Raw genomic sequence first — 27,706 nt, 5'->3', positions numbered from 1 at the left:
TAGCGCACATTTCAACATTCCATCGCCAATCAAAATTCTGTTGGGAGGAAAAATCTGGCACCCGAAAAGCAACACGGTCTGGGCGAAGTGCGGATGACCCAAAGGGGTCGTCCCAGGGGTATCGAACCCTATTCCCTCCCCCGGTCATTAGCGGGACGTTCTCCACACACACACACACACTGGAAGACACAACTCAAGACGGGAAAAAATTTTGAAACTTCGACAGAGCGTCCATCACTTATCATTCAACCCATCTCTTCCCTCTTCCTCCCTCTTCTCGTTCTCCAAAGAAAACTCGTTGTCGTTAGAAAAGTCGTGAACGTCTCCCGAGAGAAATTTGTGTTGGGGTCGTAACATCCAGACATCAGCGGATTCTCACCCACAGTCCCGAGGGAAGGTGTGCGCCTTCCCTCATTCCGTCTCTCTATCTCGGGCGAGGGAAGCAAGGTCACCGGCGGCGATTGGAGCAGGGCGGGGCTCCAACCATCCGAGGTATCCTCGGATAGGGACGGGAGAGGGGGGGCGTGGAAGGAGGGTTGAGAGTACACCCCTCTCTCCTCATTATCATCCCCCCACACCTCTCTCTCACCCTAGTGGTCCTCTCCACGGAGATCGCGTCCCCTCTCCCAGGGACCCAACCCAACTTCACCCTCCTCCGGACCCACCCCCTCTCCTCCTCTTGTGTCCAACCCTCCCCACACGCCCTGGGATCTTCGTCTGTCGCTGCCCCACCCCGGTTTACATATATAAAGCCAGGACGTCGAGTTCCCAAAGTACCAATCGCAAATCAGCGAACTCGACAACCTCACTTCCCGACAACTTAAAGCAACAGCGTCAACCGCACCATCACCATGTACAAGCTCGTAAGTGACCGAGTCATTCGTTTGTTTCTGTGTTTGTTTGTTTTTTGTTTTCATCTCATCACCCTCATCCTCACCCTGCTCTCTCGCCGGGTTTCCATCTGAGAATGTGATCGCCTGAAACGTCTTGAACAACTCCAAGGATTACGCGTTGAGTTGAGTTGCCCTAATCGAGACGATTTTGATATGGAATTTATTTAACTATCGTTTAAATAACTATCGAAAATTTGACGCCTGATCGGTTCTCTTTTGTTTTTTTACTTTTGTTTGTTTGTATGCCCAGTGCGCGCGGTGCAGGTACATGCAGTATTTTTCCAACGCGAGAAAAAAATATGTATTCCTACTCTTTTGATTGTCAAGGGAATAATTACGTGATCTGTAGAGTTGATTTGACTACGTCCCTGTTCATGTTCCGTGCACAATTTGTTGTGTATAAAAACAAACTTGGACAACAACAAACAATATAAGAACACATAAAAAGATCACTCACTCGTTATATCTTGATCATTTCGGCGGAATTCAGTTCCGTCTTCATCGGAAGAAAGAGAAGTAATCAGTTCCGTCGAAATGATCATGAAATAACGTGTGAGCGATCTTTTTGTGTTCTTATATTGTTTGTTGCTGTCAAAGTTTGTTATTCAACATTCCCGTGTTGCTTCGACGAAATCATATACATATATATATATATAATTATATTTATTTATTTATGTATATAATTATTATTTATTTATATATTTATTTATTTATATGTGTATATATATGCATTAATTAACTTCTGCAAGAGCCCAAATAATTCGGGTCCTTTGGTTCTGTGTCGAAAATGCGATTTTAAAATTGAATCCTTCCATGTCTCTATGAACTCTATTTTTTCGTGAATTTCATCACGGTGGGTTAGAGAGGCTGTCACTATTTCAATTGCGCATCATTTTTGAGTGATCTAATCCTTGTTTTATTAGGTTCTGTGAAGCCTTCTCTTTTATATTTGACAGATATCAGTCAACAAAACATAATATTTAAATTAGCTAATACGCCACTATTAATTAATATTGCGTCGTTATTAATTAATAGCCAATAGTACCAATCGTTATACTAACCACAGAACTCGTGAATGGAGCTTTGGGCGTTCACAAGAGCGTTGGATAAATCGATTTGATGAGTGCCCAAGTTGAAAATTTCTAAATAATTCGTTTCAGATTTCACCAATAACAAGGTTGTCTTCGAAAGGGTGACCAATTAACTTATTGATTCATGAATTCGTGTGAAATACCGTTTCAATTTTATCTCTGCGTTGCAGTGTTTAAATATTTCCCTTCCATCCTTATGCGAGAAAATAAAACTGATCTAGAGGTGCGGTAAATCGATATGATACATGGTAAATCATAAAGCGATTACGATTTTTTCAATGACCGGGAATTAATCTTTCCTTCTCAAAGGTAATTGAAAAAGTGAAACTCGTGTGGTTTCTAAATTTTGAGGAAAATCTAATCTATCGCATGAGATGAATAACATCCGTTTCGTTAAAATTTAAATGATTTATTGAAAATATAGAGAGAAAAAGAGATTTCGAACTGCGACTTGAATGTGAGAAAAATTGAGCAAGATAACGATCTAATTATGATTAATTGCACTATTTATATTTTTGATAGAAAAAGATTAAAGGTAATCGCAAAACTTAATAAGCAGAATTTTGACTTTAAAATTCTTTGGAAAATATTGCTCATTTTATCAAAGTTGCGTTCATTTAAATCTGATTTTTTCAATATTTATCACAATTTATTGTTTCTTCAAAAAAAGGGGGGGAATGCAAAAAGGAACAATATTCTCCAGTAGGTCAAATTCTTCAGACAAGTGAAATCCGGCTGGTCCAGTTTCAGTAATTATAATAATAGTGGCAATTGGTTTTTAAATCATCCTTAGTACATTTCGTGTCAAATACATAATTGGGTACTTATTACCAGTAAAAAAGTGATTGCTAAGACAAGAATCACGTCATTTTTAATTAGATTATCTCATTAAAATAAAATAATACGGCAATTGACGCACTGCAAGCGCCTAGCTCAATGTTTCTCTGAAAACTACGATAGTAAACTGGATCGCGCCTGAATTTAGATATTCGTCTGTAATTTGGGACGAGATTGAGACTATGGAGTCTCTTCGACCACCTAAATAATATATAGACGTAAGATAATAAAGTAGCGTTAAAAATACATTAGACTTCTATTTCCAATTGTTCTATGAACCCGCAGACTTATGGCGAGGACTTCTAAATGTGAGGAGTTGCATGTGTATTGTTTAGGGTCAACACATAGATATTGTCATACGAGGAACGGTGAGGAATACTGCGTTTTCTTGGAATGTCTCACCTCTGTCAGGAATGGAATCAATTGAATCCGAATAGTGTTTTTCGGCTTCGTCTACCAGGCTGGCCAACTAGAAATCTTTCGATATTTTTTTGATTGAATTCCAAATAAACCAGTCTATGTTTCGATAATTCCCGGATTTCCATTAAAATCTTGAGAAGATTTCCGGTTATGGTTGTTTTGTCAAAGTTGGTTCTAAAATTCTTCGTTCTAGTTGAATTTTGAAACCGCGTGCGTTCGATTGATAACAGAATAAAGAGTAAATATATTCAGAATTTCAGACCATCGTCTGACTTTCTTTAGTGTGGACTGACTCCACGTTAAACAAAAAACGGATTCTCGTAAAGAATCAGGAGAAAAGGATCTTCCTATCGCCAGTATCCATTTTGATTTTTCTCCCGTGTTTATTTAGATCGATTTGTTTGGTTGTCATGGAATTTTTTTTCTTCATTTAAACCTTGCAACTAACGAAAGAAGACTTGAACGAAACGAAACGCAGTCTCTCCTTCTCCTCCTAAAGATTTCAGGGAATACGTCGTCATGGTAATTTTTAGATTGTCTTTTGTTTAAACAAGTATTTTATTTCGAAGAAACGAATCCCTCCTACTCTTAGAAGGTTTCGGTCAGTCGCACAGCGTTGGTGTTATATTTATTCACGTTACGGTAATTTTAGATTGTCTTTTGTCTAAACAACTAATACTATATACCTAACCTTGAACGAAAAGAAGTCTTCCTTGAGGTTTTGACGTTTTACTTCTGACCGTTTCGGAGGTTTGAAGAAGTGGTATATGCAGAAGAGGGAGGTAGAATCTCCTAATGGGAGGGTTCTACCCCCTTTCTCCTTCCGTCACTAACGCTACTGCCGTGCCCATCCTCACCTTGCCACTCCAACCCCATTCAGGTGGTCTTCGCAGCCGTCCTCGCCCTGGCCGTGGCCGCCCCCGCCGGTCCTCCAGCCGCCACCGCCGTACTTGCCTACTCCGCCCCCGTCGCCGCTCCCGTTGCCGTCGCCTACGCTGCCCCCGCCGTCGTGCCCGCCCCCGTGGCCTACCACACTGGATACCACGTGGCCTACGAGGTGGAGCCAGTTGAGCAGCACGGCTACTCAATCAAGTACTGAGGAGGGCACGAGCGAGCGCCAAAGGAGGAGACGAGACCACCAGCACAGCAGCAACAAAACGAAATCAATTTTCAGAACAAGAATGAGAAATTTCGAACACACACCCACCCTCGCTATTCTCCAGTGACGGAGAGCGCAAGGACACGCAAAAAGATTGATTGTTTGTTTTTTTATTTCCCTCGTCAACGCAAAAAGATGTCTATTAAATTTCCATAAGCAGTAGAGTTAATTGCCATTGTGTTTTTATTTATCTCACAAAGCGATCCTCTTCCACAAATTTCCGCTTTTATATCACGTCTCATCGAGAAACTAAATAAAAGAGTTGTGCTAGTCCAGTGGTTAGAGAGATGTGTTTATTGACCAGAGGTCCCTGGTTCGACCCCTGGTCACTCCCCTGGGTACCCTAAGCTTAATCCATGCTGTGTGATTTTTTTCGGGTGCCATATCTTCTTACTACGGAACCAACTAATGCCCTGTAAATGTGTGGATTTCACTCGCCGTAGTATGGAGCTCTGCCCCCAAACATCAAGCCAAACTTTAGGGTTCATGACGTCTCATCAATTACTCGTAGAGCTAGGGAGGACATAAGAAAACATGGACCAGAGCCCTTTCTTTCGATGATTTCGATTACAATTCATCTTGAAATTGAGTTTTCACTAAAGGTGAAGTGATCAATTTTTTTCTCCACTTCCAGTTTATGGTTCGTTTTGTTTCCTTGCGAGTTGACGTGTGCGCTTTAGGAAGTGTTCGTCTCGATCAGGTAACGCGAATGGAAAGTAATCGGAGCAGTTCAGTTAACTGATCACGTTCTAAACGTATGAAGAGAGAGAATCCGAAGATTCAGTTGTCTGGACCCATCGCAACACGCGAGGACGGAATGGGCAAGTAAGTGGTCAAGGGTTTCTTTCCAATGCTTCCGCGTTGAAGCCAACTGGGCTACTGACGTTTGGGGGGGTAGTTGTTTTTAAGGGAGGCGACCGACAACTGAGGTCATTTGCGCCATAGGGGATGGACAGGAAAGGATGAAGAGTGGAGAGAAACCCGGCGTCGGCATTAGCCTACTCTTTACGAAAGGCACCAAAGGGATCCGCAGCTTAACGTCCCATCCGACGGACGGCGTACTCACTCAAAGTGCCCTCCACAAAGCACCTCAAGTAGGGATCGAGATACCTCTGAAAAATATTCAACACCGCCGGGATTTGAACCCGCGCCCTCTGGGTGGGAAGCCAGTACGTTAGCCCCCCGCACCATCTCGATCCCCTGACGTTCGGTTATTTAGCGAAGAGTCCCTGGTTGTAATCCGGGCGATGTGTCTGGGCACTCCGAACCAAACCAGAAAAGTCCGGGAAAACTGTTTCTACCACGATGAAAGGAGAATTCATTGGTGGATTTCATAAGCAAAAGGGTTTAACATGAGGTTACTCCTCGACCTCCACTATCAAGCTGACCTTAAGGTTCTATTCAGTGGTTTTTCCCTCTGTCCTAGACCATCTTGGCGATGCATCGTAAAAGATAAATATGACTCGAATGCTATATTTCATGGAAGTTCTCTGATTTTCGCATACTTTGATTGAAATCAGGATGAACTTATGGTTCAAATAACGTATTCGCATCAAGTAAATGGATCAAGAGGCTCTTCTTATGGATAACATTGGGTGCTGACCTAATTGTGTGGCTAAGTTTTGTAATAACTGTCACCTTCATATCTTGTGATATTGCTCTTCGTTCAGCCAACATTTGCATAGATCAAGAGATAGGCACTTTCATTTGTTTACTGTAAACCTACATCCACCTTATTTGAACGATAGGCTGCATCTGCTAGGAAGAATAAGGTGGTGGTTTACCGTTTCCTTCCACATCGCAGTACTGCCGCCAATACCGTGACTTCCACACTCCTCCGAAGCTGAGGCAGTTAACACCAGACTGATCTTCTTGATCTGCACTTATCGGCGATTATAAGGTGTGATGAAAAAAGACAGGACTGATTTTATAACTTGTTTATATCAGCGAATATAGCTTGATCGAACTTGTCGCCCTCAAAGTTCATGCCTTGGCTGACGACACTTTGCCAACGTTTCTTCCAGCTCTCGAACCCTGCCTGGTAAGCCGCCTTAGGGATCCTCTTCAGATCCGCCGTACAATTAGTTTTAATATCCGCAATAGAGTCGAATCGGCGCCCTTTCAAGGCTGATTTTTAACTTTGGAAACAAAAAAAGTCTGATGGAGCCACGTCAAGAGAGAACAGTGGCTGCGAGATAGTGGAAGTTCCGGTTCTGGCGAAAAACTCTGTCACGATCAGCGCCGTATGAGCCGGCGCGTTATCGTGGTGGGAACGCCATGCATTGTTTCTCCACATGTCCGGCCTCTTTCGACTCTCAGCCTCTTCATAACCTTTAAGTAGAAATCTTTGTTGACGGTTTGACCTTGAGGGACGTATTCGTAATGAATCTCCCCTTACCGATCGAAGAAACACACCAGCATGACCTTCACATTGGACCGGGACATGCGAGCTTTCTTTGGTCGCGGAGAATGAGGACCAGAAGACTGGGCCTTTGTCTCAACATCATAACCGTAAACCCAGGTTTCGTCAACGGTTACGACGGATTTAAGTAACTCTGGGTCGGCATTGGCTCGATCCAGGAGTTCCTGACAAATGTCCACACGTTTTTGTCTCTGTTCATCAGTCAGCACCCGTGGGACGCGCATCATGCCCAAAATGTCTGTCAAAATTGTCTGACAGGATCCAAAACTAATTTTCACTTCCTCGGCTATCTCTCTAACAGTTAAACGACGATTTGCCCGCACCAAATCGTTCACCAATTTGAAATGGTAGGGGTCTGTCGAAGTGGAAGGCCGCCCCGTTCGCGAATCTTCATCTGTCGATGTTCTGCCCGATTGAAAACGACTGTACCACTCAAACCACCGGCTTCAACTCATAGCTTCATAAACAAAAGGCTTGCTGAATCATTCTAATGTCCCCGTAGCACTTTTGCCAAGTTTGAAACAAAATGTCACGCACACAGGCTGTTGCTCTAGCTCCTTAATTGCTGCCGTTGCACGCGGCCACGAACAGGTTAAGATACTGCTTACAGTTAAGCTGCTGCTGCGTAACGAATCGACGTAAACAAACGCACCACCTCTCGTTTTAGTCGTCAGATGTGTCGCTAGATGGCGCAATGTGTCTCGTTTAGATCCGTCGAACGGTTTGCGCACAATAATATCAGTCCGGTCTTTCTTTGATCTTGTATGCCGAAACTTCTGCCTATCCCTATTGGTGGGTAGGGTGGTTTTTGTAATGGGACTCACCTTTCACGTCATCTCGTTCTGAAAAATTCAGAGTTACAAATGCCTAATTAAATTTATTTATATAGTCTAGAGAACGAACTACCTTCGTGATCGTAGAGATCATAAAGTAGGTATTTGAATGATTAAGAACCAAACGAAATAAATCTTGCTCAAAGCACGTCTCATTTGAATGGAAAAGAAGAATGCCTACTCAACAATCCCGAGTAAATTGTCATATTTAGCTTCCGAAAATAATTACCTCAATTGTTTATTAGATGCATATAGTTGTTTTCAATAATGAATTAATTGTAGCCGAGGCGTGGACTCTGGTGTGGGGGAGAGACGGATGCCTCCCCAACTGTCTTTGATTAAGAGTGGTCCGGAGCCAGGAAAAAGGGGACTCTTTTTTCTCAACACTTTTCTTCAGGTTCAGTACTCTGTGCGTAATATGTAAATTTTTTTTACTCTAATGCTAGTAGAAATCCAACTATGCTGGGCCTGATTCATTTATGTCTACTCCCAAGGCCGAATTACCCAGTTCTACGTCACCTAACCCCCTCAAAAAGTTGATTTACAAATTTCAATTTGAAATAACTACCAGAATTCCTTACTTCTCGCTTTTTTCTAAGGGAAAGCTTCAATTGTTTCACTGAAGTGGACAGATCTTGTTAAATTTGCTTCAATGCAAATGAGTGCAAGTGAATTCAGTTTATTTTTCTTCATAATGGATCTTAGGTGATACTTGATTCTTTACAGGGAAGATGAAAATACATTTCAGTTGAGGATCTGCACTGGCGTGCGGTCGAATATTTCAACCATTGGATAAACTTGTTAAAACTAAACTCGTACCTCTTAGCGAATTGCACACAAACCTCTTGCACCGATTCATGAACTAAGTTCTTTTCCCCAACCTTCGGACGAATGTTGGGCCCGGGTTATTCCGAAATCAATCAATCAGCCAGTCAGATACTCTGTCAGATATTTTTGTTTTGGATTTCAATATGTTACGAAAACATTTACAGCTTCCATCACACTAATCTCCGATCACCCCAAAGAAGCTTCAGACTACAAAAAGCGAGATTCGTTTGGTATCGTCTTCAGAACGTCAAATAACATATTGTGAGTGTCCTTTCTTTGTGTCTCTATATTCTAAAAATCTACATCTGTGTTTTCATATATTTGTGCGTCGCCGAAGATATATATATATATATATATATATATATATATATATATATATATATATATATGCGCGTAAAAATTATGTATAGTGTGTGTAAAAATACGTCTATATCAGATGTGTGTGTGTAAAAATACGTCCATATTTGGATATTTTTCAATTTTCATTGCTTAACGCGCATCAACATTTTTTCGATCATCTGAACATTTTTATATAGATAACGCACTTGTTATCGATGGGAAAATACGGTAATTCCTCCACATAAATGAACAGCACAGGTGATAATGAACGACGTTGTCTCACTCCTCTTCTTAACACCAACTCTCCATCGGTCACTCACACCAGAGCAATAATAATATCCTTTTCAACGTACCCATAGAAACGATTTATTTCATGTTTGCATTAAAACAAGAAAATTTGGAAGAGCAATAAGTGTAAATCAAATTAGACAAAAATGACCATGGTCAAAAAACATTGGTCAGAATTTAGGTTTTAGAAAGGATCAGGTTCTGGAAATCCAACATTTATACAAATAGGTACCCAATTTTAAAATTTGTTACAAACACAACACTTTCTATGGTCACACACACAAAAAAATTTATAGATATGAATCCAGCTATTTAGCACATAAAAAATTCTTAGTTTTTTTATGACCATAACAGATGTCTCCACACACATATGTAGTTTCCTTAATGATTCCAGCAAACTTTTAACCACGTCAACATCAATGCCAAGCCTCAAGCCCAAGGCAGGAATGGTGCTTTTTTGATTTTTTCAGTTTCCTTCAAACGCTAGTCAACACACCCACATTTCAAGAAATGCTAGCAAAAGCTCAGCAAAAGAGAATACTGAGACATCCCCATGTACTGGTTACGTGCATGGGAATATACGGTTAAAAGATACACATTCTGTAAGAGACGAAAATTGACAGACAAAGTGTTCCTTCGTTTGATCATCTTGAAATTGGAGTTGATGAAGAAACGATTGTGGCACGCACAGTGCAACCGCCAATGTCAATAATACCATAAACACCTGATGGCACGTCTGTGACTGAGGGGCCCATATCAACGTCATTTAAGAAAAAATGCAATGTACCATTATCCTTCCTCATAACTCCAAGTCGATCGCCTTCCTGTAAAGACAGAGTAATAGGTATTGTACGTGCGCATGTATTACAACCTAATAATTCATTCCATCGTGTGTATTCATCAAAACTTAAAAAAAGTATCATGTCAGTATTCTTGCAGCAACCGTTTTCTTTCCATTCTATAACCTTTGAGAATCGTCAATGCCATCATAAAGTGGGAAAATATATTATGCCTAATACTGCATATTGTCTTATTTTTTGGTGGTATACATAGCTGTGATCAGATATTACATGTATATTTAAGATAAAAAAAACCATAAACACAGTAATCACCCCGAAGGTTGGTTTAGTAGGTGATGGCAGAGTTCACCCAGTACTAAGCCCTATACGGTGTGTGAAATTCACACATCAGGATAGGGGTTATGGTTTCCCAGGAAGATCTAATACCCGAAAAATCACTTTAGCTTGGGTGGAGCTGCAGGTGCCCAGAGTGCCTTGCCCGGGAATCGAACCCAGGACCCTCCGGTCAGCAGTCCAACGCTCTACCCACTGGACTACCGCGACCCCTATATTTAATATAAAATGTTAATTATTAACTGCCCTGGTAAAACAAATAAAATTTATTCAATTTTTAGCAGAGCTAGAGCAGGTGGAAAAGTTAACTTATCTCAAAAGTAGGTTGGGCCAATATGGTCAAAAGGAAGGACATTAGGAGAAGAATTGCATTAGGCAAATAAATTTCCACTATGAAAGAATTGATGACAGGGACGTCAAGTAAGGATATTAGGAAAAGGTTAGTTAAAACTTTGACATGGAACATAGTTATGTAAGGTGTAAAAACACAGTGAAGCAGGATCATAGGAGTCAATTGAAATGCGGGAGTGGAGAAGGTAAAGTGGACTGAAAGGAAAATAAATGATGAAGTACTGGGTATGGTGTTGGGGGAGAGGGGATTGCTGGGAGAAATCATAAGAAGGCGGGAAAAATGGATGAAAAGCATATTGATTGGCAGTGAGATCAGGAAGACTGTGATAGAGGGGAGAATGTTAAGCAAATGAGAAAAGGGCAGGAATAGGATAGGCATGTATGATGGAATGAAGGGAGGAAGTAAGTACGTGGAAATAAAGATAGGATTATTATTATAGTGTTGAGTTGAAGAAAAATCATGTCAGGCAAAGATTAACCCTTTCAGTGCTGATTTAATTTTTCCCAAGTCATAGCCTCACGGTGAGTTTTTAAACTGGCTACATTTTAAAATGAATTAATCATTTAAATTTGTCCCTACATGCATATATTATTTTAATATAATAATCAGACAGGTTTATTTATTATATAGCAAATCATATTACAAAATATGATGGGAATCAGTGTAAAAATGCATTATTTGATAAAATACGACTACAGCCAAAGACTAAGACTTCCTTTTTGTTTGAAATGTTCAAAGCGCCTTTGGAATTTAATGGAATATTTCCATTGAAATTGAAAATTAACTTGCCAATTAGAAAATTTATTTACGACCCAGGTTTTGTTATATTATGACATCTTAAGGTAAAATTGACAGGTCAAACACAGTATATATATATATATATATATATATATATATATATATATATATATATATATATATACCTGTATATCTCTGGGCAGAGTTAAAGTGGAGGGAGGAAGGAAAGGATTGGATGAGGTAGGAAGAAGGGGGGAAAAAATTTTTATGGCTGGAGGCTAAAGAGGAGGATTGGTAATGGTAATTAAGTAGCAGGCTGGGAGGAGGGATTAATACAATGTTGAAAACTATTTGCTTGGTATTGGGTTAGTTGGCAGAGGAGTAGGGAAATTGGTAGTTTAGCAGACGGTGGGGGACAGGGAGAATGGCACTGGGTAATGTGTCAGGTGATTAAGTAGCGGGCTGGGATGAGGTGTTACTACATTGTTGAATAGACTTCTTGGTGTAAGGTTAGTTGGCAGAGGGGTGCCGGGAACGTGAAGGGTAAAGAAATTCGTTGCTCAAAACATCTCCTCTGTAATCCATGCGCTGAAGTATTTCTAATTGCTCCAGACATAGAGGCAATGACCTTTCTTCTCAAAGTGCAGGATTTCGGGGATGAAATTACTGCAGTGGCCACAATCTCTCAGAGGTGTTTGGTGTAGAGTGAGGTAAAGATGTTATTTCTAAAGCATGCTCAGTGCTCCTTTATTCTCGTCTCAAATCTACTTCCCATCTGGACTATGTAGATCCGGTTGCAGTCTTTGCAAAGGAGTTTGTACACCCCACTCTTGTGTAAGGGGTTCAATTCGGTCCTTCATGTGGCATGACAGGTTGCTTAATTTGGTTTTATTGTAGAAGGCCGGTCTTACCTTTTCTTTAGGGAGGATTCTTTGCACTTTTAATGACAAGTGGCCAAGGAAAGGGAATCTTCGCCACTGTGGCTGATTTTCTGTAGATGTGGGAGAAATATATATGGCTAACTTAGCTAAACGGGATTGTTTCCTGTTGTACAGTTTATCAATTTACTCTTTTGATATTTCCTAATAATTAACTCAGGAGTATTTCTATTCAGATTAGATGTTGTTTTATTCAAAGCCTTCCTTTGAAAAGCATTAGGCTTAAATCTATGGAAATATTTTGCCATGGTATATGTTTTTCCAAATGATATACATAGCAGTTACAGCAGTGACCTAATTTTTCTGATTTGAGAGACAGTTGAAGGCTGATACTTTGTGAAATTCCATTATAATGAGCAAGTTTTTCCTAAAAAAAATATTTATTCCTTGGTACCATATAGCTTCAGTTCAGGCTTGCTAATAATGCCCATTGCCAAAATAAGAGAAAAAAAAGTTATTTTTCTCTTTTCACAAACACGATCCCACAACCAAATCCTCACATTAGAGTCTACACTTGAATTGAAAGCATTTTCACTGCACTTATTTGCACATTTGTTTGTCTCAAATATAATTATATTATTAGGTAATCTACCGGTTAAGGTAGGTTTTTGGATGGACACAACTACCAAATAAATATTTTGTGACTCCTACCAAAACAAAACACAATCCAGAATCCTATTCTATATCAGGTCCCTCTTCAGCTCTGAGTACTTTCTTCCTCCCTTCATCCCGTCCAACATCCCTATCTTGTTCCTGCCCTTTCCTCGTTGGCCTAACATTCTCCCCTCTATTACAGTCTTCAACATCCCGCTGCCGGTCAATACCCCCTTCAGCCACTTTTCCTGCCTCCATAGGATTGCTTCCAACAAACCCCTCTATTCGCCCACCATACCAAGTACTTCCTCATTTGTTTTCTTCTCTGTCCATTACACCTTCTCCATTCTTCTCCACACCCACATTTCAAAAGCCTCCAATCTACGTCTATCCTCCTACTTCAATGACCACGTTTCCACACCGTACATAGCTACGCTCCATATCAAAGTTTTTACGAGTCTTTTCTTGACATCCTTACTCAAAGTCCCTGTCATCAACTCCCTCCTCCTTGTGAAAGCCTCTTTGCCTAGCGCAATTCTTCTCCTTACGTCCCTACTACTTTGACCGTGTTGGTCCAAAACACTACCGAGATACGTAAACTGTTCTACCTGCTCTAGTTTTTGCCCTCCTATTCTAATGTTAAGCTTGACCTTTTTCTTTCTAGAAAATCGCATAACCTTTGTTTTATTAATATTGATTCTCATCCCATACCTGTCGCTCTGAATGTCCAATTTACTCAGCAATGCTTGCAACCCCTTAATTGACTGACAAACTAAAGCTTGGTCATCAGCGAACCTAACTGATTTTACGAATTCCCCGCCCACTTTCATTCCTACCTCGAGTTCTTCCCATGCCTCTTTGATCATTTCCTCTGCATACAGGTTGAACAGCAATGGTGATAATGGGCAACCCTGCCTTACACCTCTTCCTAACACTGCCCAACTGGACTCCCCGTTTCCCACCCGCACCTGAGCAGTCTGAGACATGTACAGGTTGCAGATTAGCCTCCTTTCCCTCCAATCTATTCCTATTTTCTGCAATATACTCATTAGTTTTTCCCAATTCACTCTATCAAACACTTTTTCGAAATCTACGAAACAGGCAAATACCTCCTGGTTGTGTTCTATATTCCTCTCGATTAATAATCTCATTACTGCAATGGCATCACACGTACCTCTCCCCTTCCTAAACCCAAACTGATCATCCCCTAAGTAATCATTTGCCCTACTCTCTATCCTTTTGTTTATGATCCTGAGAACAACTTAAGCTGCGTGGGATATCAAAATTATTGTCCTGTAGTCCTCACATGATGTAACCTTTACCTTTTTCGAAATAGGAACAAAAACTGATCTCACAAAGTCCTCCGGCCAGATTCCTTCCTCATAGATACTATGAATCAGCCCATATAGACTCTTCCTCCCACATTTTCCTAAACCTTTTAGTAGTTCCGCAGGAATGTTATCCACCCCCATGGCCTTGTTTAGTTTCCCTAAATGCCCTTCCCTTCTTGGAATCAAATATGCCTTGACCTAAGCTCACCTCACACACATCATATTCTCTTTCTATTCCCTGCTTCCTGGTCTGACATCTTTACCATATAGTTCCCTTAAATATTCCTTTCATCTCTCTTGAATCTTCCCAGGTTCAGTACTTTTTGCGACTGCAAGGATTTTCTGTTCTTAATTCCAGATAGAACTTTCACTTTTCTACACTGTGCTCTAATATCACCCTTCCTTTGCAAACTTTTCATACCCTCACACTGCATCTTCCACCATGCTTCTTTGGCTCCTATTTGTTTCCCACTTTGGTTCACTATTAAACTCTTCATACTTTCTTCTACCTAACTCTCAGATTATTCTTCTATTTACTTCCGTCTATCTTTCTAATCACCTTGTCTGTGATCCATGATTTCAGAGTCCATATCCTAATTACTGCACTTTCAGTTTTGTTTGCAGCTATCGTCGTCCCTTTTTTGATGTTTCCATCTTTCTTCTATTGTACCATCTCCCTTTCCTCACTCCTAATTTTCTCTTACAGCCTTCTAATAACTCTTTCTTATCATTCTTCCTCTCTATGATTTCTTGGTGGCATATACACTTGAACAATGACCAAGTTCATTGGTACAGCTTTTAAGCCTATATTCATTCATAAGTGAGTGTTTTTTTCCCTTTTATGCATTTTCCCTTTGCCCACTTAACGGCTGCATTCTCCTCGTACATCATGAGGTTCATAATTTCTGAAAATAATTTTCAAAATCTTAACTCTAATCATTTCTACATTTTCACAACTATGGATAGGGCACACCACCTAGCTTATTGATTGGATGATACATCCCAATCAATATGCCTATCACTTAACTTGCATACACTTTAAACTCTTTGATTCCCTTAGGGCGGAAGCACAACAGAGATAAGTTTCGGTGGGTCCCAGCCAAACTAATGTAGACACTTAAGTATCTTTGAGATACTCCTGAAAAAGTTGAGCAAAGTATGAGGCTCCATTCTGCTTCCGGTAATTTCCATTGCATAGATTACTTCAGCAACAACGGTTTCACCCCCAACCCCAGTCTTTTGGGGGGGCAGTGACATAGAAAGATATATGCAACTGCAGAAGCTAAAATATGAAAATAATAAAAAATATTAATTTTATGTTTGTTGCCAATCAATCATATATGATAAAAGATTTACATTAGTCATAATAAAGTTCTTTATTTAAATGCCAGCATAATTTAACTAAAAATAATCATTACATAACATAAAAATGAATTAATTTACAATATTTTGCTGTTTCAAATTTATTTGCAATGGGTTTCACCAGTATTTAATGAGATTCCTCTACATATCCATACATATCCAGTCCACCTAATCATTAACTTCTTTTAAAAGAAAGCAAAAGCTAATCCTAGACATAAAATAATTCTCTAGTGTGGGTGAATTTTTTGAGGATGAATTGTAACATATATATTTGTACTTTGAACTGTCTATGCATGTGTTTTCATGCCAAATTACAACGTCATATGACATGAAGAAACGGAAATAATCAATAATAATAATAATAAAACAGATAAGTAAAATATCTGCATATATCTTCGTTAATTGTTCACTAATGCATAAAAAGTCTGACTGCCTATTGTTTTCTACTTTTATCATCACAATTGATGCATGAGAAAAGGAATACTATGTGCCAGCTTTTTAAAAATTTATTTCCTCTATAATATCTGATTGTCCATCTTAGAAAGAAAAAAAATTTTGTGATGTTTTAAGAATCTGATAGTTTTCTTGTGTAAATTTTTTTCAGAATCAAAACTTGATTATATATTTCATCAAATATTTCAACCATCTGAATCCCAAATGCTTGAGGTGCATTCAATAAGATGAAATGGGAAATAACATGACTAACTTACATCTCATATCTACCCATCATTAATTTATAGAGACATTTTGAAGTTTTTCAATAAAACTCAGTTGATATTCCAAACATTTTTATCCACTTAAACCTTGAGTCGTACTAAATTTACCCGCTCAGCTAGCATTTTTCTCTTCTTTCTAAAATATTCTTGAACTATTACGATTTCTCAACAAAAATTCTAACAACTTTCCTCCTTCCCTAACATCATTTCAGCCGTCAACAGATCCTTTCTTTCTACACAATTTTCCTTTACCCTCTTTCCATCAACAGTGTCCGATCCAAACTTGGCGAATTCCTCCAATGGTCCCATTGCTGAACCACAGAATGACCATATTTGAGTGATTTTTTTTCTTTAGATGTCTAATTGAAGAGCTTCATTCAAGAGCTTCTTTATTCCACTGACTCTATTTTCATGAAAGTCTTTCCCTATTTGCCCCACCACTATTCCCACTTTCAATCAAAGAACTGATAAAATATGAAGGTTATTTCATAAGTTAGGTCCGTTTGGTCATAAAAAAAAATACATTCGTCAGAATGTTCTTATGAACAGTTTTAGTTTCCTACAAACCTACATATTTCATTCTTCTACATGATCACCGTTCACTTCCATGCACTTTTCTTAACGCTGCACCAACTTCTTTAATTCCTTAGCATAGAAATTCACTGCCTGGGAATTGAACTAGTTGACAACAGCAGCGGTGAGTTCCTTGTAGTCTTCAAACGGTTGTCCATCAAGTCACAGTGTCAAGTCAAATGCAAGGTCAATTTATCTCCGTATTGTCAACAGTGGTCCAAAAACGTACATACACTCGAAATTCTTTTTCTCTTTGTGTAGCTGGGTGCGCATTCCCGGTACCCACATTGCACACAACAGTGATATCCAAGCTTTTCCATAACAATCATGTAAATAGGGGTGTATCCAGCAAGAGGAAATTTATCACCCACAGCACTAATCTTCTACTATTGATCAGATCGCAGTTCTTGGCCGACATGTTGAACAATTTCATCAGTCTGGATACTGGGCCTGCCGCTACGCTCTTCTTTATACACATTTGTGTGGCCATTTTTTAATAGTCTTTATTACACTATTGTCTAACTTTCTTCAATCATAACTGTAGGTCCTTAAACTAGGCATAACTCACAATGAATTGGGGCAGCTGATAAACCCTTTTTCATCCATGAAAATCAAATCACAGCATGCACTTTGCAACTGTTGGGAGCAATGATTTTAGCAGGCATTGTAATCTACATCATCCACAGGCAAATGACTACTGAATCAAAACAATAACTTAGGTGGCTTCAGAAACAATCAATAGATAGCAATGCTGTGTACAACTTTTTTCCTACTCACCAATAATTTAAATATGAGAAAACGACCCTTACTTTTTTAATATTTCTTGTAATACACACAGGGGTAACAGGGATCGTATCACACTCTTCTGTCTCCTATCCGTCGTCTTACAACCCTATCCGTAATTTTATCATCTTGGTCTTCCACATTTGATTTTTATTCCTGTTTTTACTTCCTTTTCACAAGATTTTAAGATAAGAAGAGAGAATTGATGATGGTTATGATGAGTAACAATGAAAAGAAATGGTTAGTAAAGACTTTCAATATGGAGCGTAGTGCTCTATTAACGTGATGAGACTCGAGTCTTTAGAGACAAGAGGATGAGTGTTAATTGGAGGCTTCCAGGGATATGGGTGTGGTGGATGAGAATGGAGGAAGCCAAAGCAACAAGTAGAACCATCAAATGTTTCATAGTAGGGGGTTAATATACCCAAATAAAATCACCACATTGTATGGTTCGACCATAATAAAATATAGATATCTTCCAGAAGGAAATAGGTATTTCTTGACTTCTGCTTAAAAATGATATTTGAGTGGAATCCATTTTAATTTTATTCTATGTTTAAATTGCAAAAAATTTTATTTCAAAGAGATTTTTCCCATAAAAATATAATATTATTATATTATAAAATATACCTTGGTCCTTTACTATGTGTACCATTAAAAAATCAAAAGATTTCCATGAGATAATATCATTAGGTTGAGACATTTTTCCATTACTAATCATGATTTGTATGAAAACTGGACCAAACTACATATAAGCCTTTTTCACTGCAAAGATTTTTTAATGAATATATAAATAAATTGACCTTTTATAACAATTATTATTCAAACAACCTTTTGCATAGGGTTTAAATACTTGGTGATTATTTTTTCGAGTTGTTTTACTCATAAACGAATCTGGATTGTAAGAGGTACAAAATGACCATTATTGTCAGCAACCCAAAATTCCCAATACCAATGGCAATAATGACTAATCAGTGCTATCAGTGAGGTTACGCAACCACGATTTGTCAAAAATTGCTATGACCAACGCAGTAGCGTAACTACTTTGCTAGAAAATTTAGGCTGTGATTCCCTCACACAGCGGCGTTTACAATATAGATTAAACTTATTAAAAACATTTAAAGATGGGTCCTTTTCCGATGACATCAAGACAATAATACGAACCCCAACAGATTACGGGCAGAGGGATCACGAATACAAGATTAGAGAGATTGACTGCAAGACTGACAGGTTGAAATGGTCATTTTTTCCAAGAACAATAAGAGACCAGAATGCTTGTAATCAAAATCCCCCAGGAGCCGGCTCGACATAATAAGTATTAACGTACAAGGTAGCGACTGTGCATGGTTATACCAGTATATTTATAGATTTATTTTTTTGCAGGTTCCCCTTACCTTTCCCCATCCATTTGATAAACCGTAACCCCCTCATCCCTTAGCCTTTCCTCCTGGTGCTGCACCCCCTGCCACACACCTTTTTGGTGGCTTGCAGGGTATTGATGTAGATGTAGATGCAAAAGCCAGTCAAATTCACACTACAGGTTACCAAGCGTGATTACTGCATGGGTTATGAAATATTTACCTTGATATTCCTGATGTCAAATCCATAACCTTCAATCAAATTGTCTCCAAAATGATAAACATCATTGCCATACATGTACCAGGAACAATCCCTGTAAATAAAGATGAAACAGTGAAACTAAATGAATGTAGAGCACAGAATTTTTTGGTGTTGCAGAATACAAAATTTTACAAGTTCCACAAATAACTAAATTGCATAAAAAACACAATTTACTAAATTTCTTCATATGGTTTTGCCAACTAAGGCGTCCTCAGGTGGGTACGTGTGGAAGTAAGTGATGCATGTGTGCTCAAAGCACTTACTGTGGCACAAGCGTATCTGAGGATACAAAATTTGGCGAAACCAGTAGTGCAGTTTTAACAAAGTGTTTGCCATGGAACTCAACAAAGTCCACCGTGCATTTTTAAATTACTCATTGGTTCCATGCTTTACACAACATTAATTTTATTTTTGGGTGTGTTCAAGAGCAGTGAAAGGAATACGGCTAGGCATTCCCAATAGAAAAAGAAAAGAAATTATAACCCTGACAGCAAAATAACATGATGAACAGATAACCCAATTTGATCACCAAATTTTAAAATTGATAAACTCTTCACTTTTTCATTTAAAACAGTCCTTAAACATAGGATTTTTTTAATATAAAACTTTCTCGGACCACTCGTTCATTTATAATACTAGTTCTGCACAAAAAAGATGAGATTGGTCTCTCTACACATGAACTGCTTGACAGATCACAATCAGTGAAACGTCACCTTATTGCGACATCTGTGAGAAGTAAAATAACACCTTGCTCGTGGCCCTATCTTGACTTGTCTCCGCACAACAGCGATTCTTGTGCGAGATTTCTGCACAAATTCTTGTTTCAGTGAGAATGAAGTTGTTAGAGAAGCTACACGTGTGCAATGAATTTTGTTTTAATCAGATGAGAAGTGCAACTGAAAGTTATGCAATGATTCAAGAAGCATTCGGCAATGAATCTATGAGTTAGGCAGTGTTTTCATGGGTACAATCACTTCCAGTCTGGACAAAACTCGACTGATGAAGAACCGACAAGTGGACGAACATCAATGTCAACAGTGTGAATGATTTAATTCAAGCAAACGTTTCGTTAACTGTCAGGGACATTGCCAGTGACGTTGACATTAGTGTTGGATCATGTTCCAACATTTTGACAGAAATTTCGGGCAAGCAGCTCGTTGCGTCCAATTTGTGCAGCAAGTGTACAGATGCAAAAACGTCTTGACATCGGCCAGCAACTGATTGATTGTTCAAACGACGACAAAAACTCCTTAAAAACAATCCTCATAAGTGACAAAATCTGGAGTTATAGCATTGATATATAAGACAAAGCACGGTCTTTACGGTGAACGGGGCCATCTTCCCCACAACCCAAAAAAGCTCTGATGTTGCCATCAAACGTAAAGGTCAGGTTGATCGTTTTCTTCAATTGGGAAGAAATTATTCATTGTGAATATGTCCCCAAAGGACGATCAGTGAATGGGCAGCCATATATAGAGGTTATGAGAAGGTTAAGACAGGCCATATCGCAAAGAAGACCACACAAATGTTGAAAAACAAGTCTTCATGCTTTTAATCACGACAACACACCAGCACACACATCATTGATTATTACCGAGTTTTTGACCAAAAACAGCACACCGGTGATCCCCCAGTCACCCTACTCTCCAGATCTTGCACCGGTGGAATTTTCCCCCATTTCCCAAGTTCAAATCCACTTTTAAAGGATGCCAATATGAAACTATGGAAGACATCCAACAAAATTGCACTGCAGACTTATTAAGGCTATCCCGAAAGAAGCTTTCCAGGTGGCATTCAAAAGCTGGAAAAAACATTGGGAGCATTGGATAATGGCAGCCAAGGGATATATTTTGAAGGTGATTAGCATGATTAAAGCGTAACTTATAAAATCAAATATTTATTCAAAGTCTCATCTTAATTTGAATAGAACTTGTATCATGAATGCATAGTCTTGGGACACACTTATGTGAAATTTGGTCGCAATTTCTAGCAATACTATGTTTCCCTAAGAATTTATTTTGGTGCATATAAATTATTAAGCATGTGATGCTATATTAAAACAAAAGATTTTCCCCTGGATGTGGGTCCTAATGGTAACATGAGCGAGTGTATCAAGAAAATGTACCATATTGTTAAAAACTTTCCTGCAAAGAGTTACTCCAAAAAATAGATAGACTTAATTTATTGACATCAGAATATAATGAAGATCATCCTTACTCCATGTCATGCAACCATTGAGGTAATTCAACAGCTGGATTTTGAACTGTAACTCCAATCCCAAAAGAGTAACTATTCCATTTGCCGATTTTCTCATCAATAGTTACTTCAAACAGTTCATTATCAAACAGATGTCGGTGTGTGAACACTTCTCCATAATATGCCTCCTCTTCTGGACTGCAGAAAAGGAATAAGACAAATATTCAGATAATAGCACACTTTGATTCATTGATAATCAAACAAAATGTATTGGGAATGAAAGAAAATAATCATTTTATGAATAAGAAATAAATCTCTCTTAACACAATGCATTTCCCGATTGATAAGTAGCAGCATAGACTCAATGCATTGACATTAATCTGAATCTCAAATCTGAATATTATTGCCAAGAATAAAAACATGGAAAAATCTTTAAAATCTAAATAATATCATTCAGTAATCATTAAAAAGAAACAATATTAACTGAAATGAAGAAATGTGTAATTGAAATTAAATATACATCATGACTGAAAATTGGTATTAGATTCGCCAGTTGTTAGTCTGGTGTACAACCCAATTATATTACGTAATTATATAAGCTTTCAAGTACTGAAATAGAAGGGATTGGGCAGAGCATAGTGGGTACAGCAATCAGCTACTAACTGAAGGGTCTGGCTTCAATCCCCGGCAACTTAGGACAACCCCAGGTTAACCAAAGATCTTCAATAATTTGGGTATGAATTATTCCTGGGAAACTGCAGGTGGCAGAGGGAAAGGAAATGACTCTCATGCCATGAACTGCTTACACTTTTGAGCTGAGTACAAGGGAAGTTCTACCCTCAACTATAAAACAAGCAATGGGCAGCATAATGTGACCAGTTGGTATTGACTTACACGAGTATATCTGAGAGCATATGATGTTGTTCATGGGTGTATATTTTTGTGGCATTAATCAGTTGATCTCTGCATACATCAAGGTTCTCAACATTATTACTGGCCTGAACAGACAACAGTTTCACTACCAATCCTGCAAGCATCCTCAGTCAAAGGTGACAGTTAAGAGAAGCAACAGAGTTGGTTTCAGTAATTATATTACAGCTAAAAATTTCCCTAATTTCCTACAACTTGAGATAGTTTAAAACACAAACAGTTACCGTGATAAATGAGCTCCGTTCCTCTGCTGTAGCATAAAGGTGAGAGCATACATATCATTTTTTATACGTGATTGGTAACTCTGTCACATGCAGCAGAGTTGAAAGAGTTGAAGAGGGTTTTCATCAACTGATCAAGATTCATCACACAATGATCGCCACCAGGTTTCCAATGGGTCACCTTCAATGGCAGCACCAATATGCTGACCAGCTTACTTTGAAACATTTACCTCCACCCACAATAATCATCCTACTTCCAGTTTACAAAGCACACCATTACAAAATTAACACCAAGTGACATTCACTTCACCAAAAACTACCCACAGTACCCTCTACATTCATTTATATGTACATGTATTTACATTAAAAAACCGATGCATTTTAAGGTACATGTCATGGGTGTCATAAGTTGCAAATCATATGAAAAGAAAGCCTCTGGAACTGTAATCGATGGTGGGCAGTGCAGGGTATAGTTGCAATAAGCAGATGGACATCAGAAACATTAATAATCACAAATGCTGTAAATTACTAGAATGAATTCATTACTACAAGATGTCTCCCTTGTTGATTAACAATATTTGCTGTGGTTGTCTCTCTTCTTTATACTTCAACATTGAACAATCCACTGGTAGAAGAATACAATTTGAATTCAACTAATGGAATGGGTGGGTCACGGTAGTCCAGTGGGTAGAGCGCTGGGCTGCGGACCAGAGGGTCCCGGGTTCGATTCCCGGGCAAGGCACTCTGGGCACCTGCAGCTCCACCCAAGCTATGTGATTTTTTGGGTACCAGGTCTTCCTGGGAAAGGGCACAGGGAAAGGAACTGGCCCCCCTACCCTGATGTGTGAATTTTCACACGCCGTATAGGGCTTAGTACTGGGTGATCTCTACCATCACCTACTAAACCGACCTTCGGGTTGATTACTGTGTTTATGGTTTTTATGTTTTTATGGTCATGGGTGTACATTTAGTATGTATGCTTCAGTAAGTTTAGGATACTATTACAATAGGTTTAGAGGGTATTATCATTTTATCAATGGCCAAAATATGGAGTATAAAGGGTGCTTGTTGTAGAATAGGATGTTGGGTTGGGTGCTTTGTTGAGAGAGACGAGAGAATTATTTGGTGGCTTCTGCCCATCCAAAACCTGCCTTACCTGGTTTAATACCAATAATTACGGTTCCTGTAAGCACTGTTTACTTGTTATCAATGTTTTAATTGCCTTCATTTGAATACAAATTTCATTTCACAAAATGTTTCAGTTTTTGAAAATATAAGTGTATCTTAAAATGGGAGTCACTTTAAGAATTAATCAATAGCAATGAAACAAATTATTGCTTACAAATTAAAATTAATGTGTAGAAATGTAAGATTCCATGTAGGCCGTGACTGCCCCAACCAACAGAGTAATCAAATTGTAGGATGGACTGATAGAAGAGGGTAGATCTCACCTGTACTAAGACAATTGGAATTCCCACATTAGAATAGGGAGGCCAAATCCTTCACGGTTTCCAAGAAATCACAGGGTTTGGGTGAAGCTGAGGTTGCCCAGATGGGTCACTCAGTATAGAAACCTGGCCAGTAGCTAAACTCTCTACCCATGGAGTGACCACGCCTCCCAAAGCCCACTTTACTATAATGTGTTCGGCACAATGTTAACAGTTCAAGCTGCGATGGAGATAAGTTTGGCCTTTTTAATAATCTCTAACACACCACAAATAATGAATGTAAACAAAAATCTCCACTCACAGATGGCACCAGTTAATTCAAAATGTATCAAGCAAATTTGGTTAATTGTGCATAATTTAACACAGAGTAACTAAATAGGATAGAGAGTAGGGCAAATGATTATCTAAAGGATGATTAGTTTGGGTTTAGGAAGGGGAGAGGTACCATGATGCTATTGCAGTAATGAGATCACTCATCGAGATGAATATAGAACGCAATCAGGGCATATTTGCCTGTTTTGTAGATTTCAAGAAAGCATTTGATAGAGTGTATTGGGAAAAACTAATGAGTATATTGCAGAAAATAGGAATAGATTGGAGGGATAGGAGGCTAATCCGCAACCTGTACATGTCTCAGACTGCTCAGGTGCGAGTGGGGAACAGGGAGTCTAGGCATTATTGCCCATTATGCTGTTCAACCTATATGTGGAGGAAATGATTAAAGAGGCGTGGGAAGAACTGGAGGTAGGAATGAAAGTGGGCGAGGAATTTGTAAAATCAGTTAGGTTCGCTGATGACCAAGCTTTAGTTTGTCAGTCAGCCATGGGGATTGTCGAGTGAATTGGAAATTCATTGTGACAGATATGGGATGAAAATCAATATTAATAAAACAAAGGTTATGCGATTCTCTAGAAAGAAAAAGGCTAAGCTAAACATTGAAATAGGAGGGCAAAAACTAGAGCAGGTAGAACAGTTTACGTATCTCGGCAGTATTTTGGACCAACACGGTCAAAGTAGTAGGGACGTAAGGAGAAGAATTGCGCTAGGTAAAAAGGCTTTCACAAGGAGGAGGAAGTTGATGACAGGGACGTTGAGTAAGGTTATTAAGAAAACACTCGTAAAAACTTTTATATTGAGCGTAGCTATGTACGGTGCAGAAACGTGGTCATTGAAGCAGCAGGATGGACGTAGACTGGAGGCTTATGAAACGAGGGTGTGGAGAAGAATGGAGTCTGTGAAATGGACCGAGAAGAAACAAATGAGGCAGTACGAGGTATGGTGGGCGAAGGGAGGGGTTCGTTGGGAGAAATCCTATGGAGGCAGGAAAAATGGATGAAGGGCATACTGATCGGCAGTGGGACGTTGAAGACTGTAATAGAGGGAAGAATATTAAGCAAACGAGGAAGGGGCAGGAACAGGATAGGGATGTTGGACGGGATGAAGGAAGGAAGGAAGGAAGTACTCAGAGGAAGAGGGACCTTACGTAGAGTACGCTGCTGGATTGTGTTTTCTTAGGAGCCACAAAATATTTGGTTGGTTCGTCCATCCAAAAACCTACCTTAACCGGTAGATTACCTTATAATAATAATAATATTAAATATCCTTAAGCTTCTAATACTATAGCCCCAACGAGAGCGTCACATGTGCTACTTACTCTCTCCTGTATGCTGTTAATCCACTATTGATCAAAACAACATTCTTCCCACATTTCTCATGAAAATAGAGATCTTCCCCCATCTGTTTCGGAGGAATATCTGGAATGAAAAATCAGGTGTCCCATTACATCAAAAGTCGTCATATAATCGAAGCAGAAACTATCATAACGTTATTTTTGAGGGTCAGAGTAGACTATGATTGAAATTAATTAACTGAACTTGGCCCCCCTATACTAAGTCACGAACATAGGGTTTGCGTACGCAGGCTAATGGAGGGAGAGTTACTCAGTGTTCTTTATTAATTTTAGGGAGATTAATGAGCTAGTTTATGTGATATAGACGAGCACTTTGCGGGAAAATGTGTGCTGATATTACCAAAAAATCTATAGCCTGTACATGCGGAGATGGAGTTGAGGGTCAGCTCTTCTTGGGCCAAGTTTAGTTAACTATTGAAAATATATACAATGTAGATATCTCATAATTAGTACATATACTTATGAGGAAAAATATACACCCAATTATTTAAAGTTTCCGAAGATTGCATTTACGGCACTTTCTTTGTAAATGCACATTTTTTTCGATTAGTACAATTATCTGTAGTATAAATTACACTAGTTTGAGTTGTACATTTTGAATATTTAGAGAAAGATAGAAAACACAAACCAATTCTCAAGGAGGGATTTCCCGACATTCTAGAAGCAGCCGATGGTAAGTTCTGCATTTTGAATTCGGATAAGAGGAATGATAACACAGATTACGAGAATTATATCATCACCGATTGATTCAAAATATTTGGAAAGTTTGGCATAACGCATCGAAATGTCGTACGCACTCGGCCATGTTTATGTAGGGTCAACGTATCAAAACATTGCGCGGTACTGTCAGACACTCAACTGGGTAGCTGTATTTCTAATGGAATTAACACAAAGAAATAGACTGAACGGGCTTTTAAGAAATTTTTGTACAATTATTATATCCATTCATAATATATTCGTTGTAAATCTCCGAGTCATATGCATATTTATCAAAATCGCCGTATTTATCTATTGGTAAAAATGAAAACTTTGACAAATTATATGCAACCTCGCAACTGTAAAGTTAGCGTTGATGATACTATATGACATATCTGATCATGTAATAAATCTCAATCATGTAATTTTAATAATGGAATATTGTTACAAGGGCACAAAATCCTTATTGGCCAAAACCATATTTGAAACTGGAAGAAGTTGGAAATATTACATAGTCAATTGAACAAGTCATCGGAATTGTCAATGACTGATCGACCAAGTAGACTAATACCACTGGATTCGGTCCACTGAATTGGGTCATCATATCGACCCTAGAATAGCGGTGGTGTAGCCAAAGAAGACTATTGAAAGCTTTTCAGCCTCAAGGAAGGGAGGAGGAAAAGGTGGCTTCAGGTACGGATAAAAGGTACAATTCATGCGGAATTCATTTCTAAAAGTGGATCTAGTACTCTGATCATTACAGCGGATGATGCAGTCAAATTTATACCCCGATCCGCATTTTTAAACTTATGCGCTCAGTTAATAGTGAAATTTTTATAGCCCATACCAATGCGTAATATTATCATTATATAAGATAATTATTTGATAAGCCTCATTAAATAAAATAAGTTTGCAATAGCTGATGAAATATAGTTCCAAAACGTATTCATTTCGTATTTTTGCAGAATGAATTTTGAATTCAATTATTGATCGATAAATTTAACAAAAGAGCATTTTGCACCAAAGCTACTATTGCTAAAAATTTTTGGCTGAAGATAGATAAAAGAGAGTTGTTAGGCGATAATTCATGCCAGGAAGCTAGGCATTATCTTTTGAAACAATAATAATAATATTATTGTTCACTGATCATACAAGTACTGGTACATACATGTATCATGTAGGTAAGGGAGTCACTAAACACTTAGCAAAATACGAAAAAAAATATTCCAAGTATGTGAATAGTCTTGAAATAGTATATTTCAAGACTAGACACAT

At 38.7% G+C, this 27,706-nt stretch overlaps 2 protein-coding genes across 2 annotated transcripts; one reads left to right on the top strand and one right to left on the bottom strand.

The window, feature by feature from the left end:
* The first annotated feature begins 730 nt into the window (after positions 1-730).
* On the top strand, positions 731-4,569 carry LOC139700634 (cuticle protein 21-like). Its single transcript, XM_071599113.1, has 2 exons — positions 731-863; positions 4,122-4,569. Exons 1-2 carry the CDS (start codon positions 852-854, stop codon positions 4,338-4,340), a joined length of 231 nt encoding a protein of 76 aa, XP_071455214.1. The 5' UTR covers positions 731-851; the 3' UTR covers positions 4,341-4,569.
* A 4,705-nt stretch (positions 4,570-9,274) lies between these two features.
* On the bottom strand, positions 9,275-26,515 carry LOC139700618 (neuralized-like protein 4). Its single transcript, XM_071599112.1, has 5 exons — positions 26,364-26,515; positions 25,700-25,799; positions 21,468-21,644; positions 19,212-19,302; positions 9,275-9,934 (listed from the first exon to the last, which is right to left on the bottom strand). The coding sequence occupies exons 1-5, from the start codon at positions 26,419-26,421 to the stop codon at positions 9,755-9,757; spliced, it is 606 nt and encodes a 201-aa protein (XP_071455213.1). The 5' UTR covers positions 26,422-26,515; the 3' UTR covers positions 9,275-9,754.
* Between the last annotated feature and the right edge of the window lie 1,191 nt (positions 26,516-27,706).

Source organism: Hetaerina americana, unplaced genomic scaffold (genome assembly GCF_022747635.1).
Source record: "Hetaerina americana unplaced genomic scaffold, ioHetAmer1.1.p SCAF_1, whole genome shotgun sequence".
Classification (NCBI taxonomy): domain Eukaryota; kingdom Metazoa; phylum Arthropoda; class Insecta; order Odonata; family Calopterygidae; genus Hetaerina; species Hetaerina americana.
Note: the sequence above shows the minus strand (reverse complement) of the source record. Positions and strands in the feature narration are given on the sequence as shown.

Bases quoted from the DNA above. Each gene is read 5' to 3' on its own strand.
- LOC139700618 (XM_071599112.1), bottom strand. From the start codon at position 26,421: ATGCAGAACTTACCATCGGCTGCTTCTAGAATGTCGGGAAATCCCTCC. The intron at 25,800-26,363 runs GTTTGTGTTTTC...TTTTCATTCCAG, and splicing joins AAATCCCTCCTTGAGAATTG to ATATTCCTCCGAAACAGATG. The intron at 9,935-19,211 runs GTAAATATTTCA...CTGTCTTTACAG, and splicing joins TTGACATCAGGAATATCAAG to GAAGGCGATCGACTTGGAGT.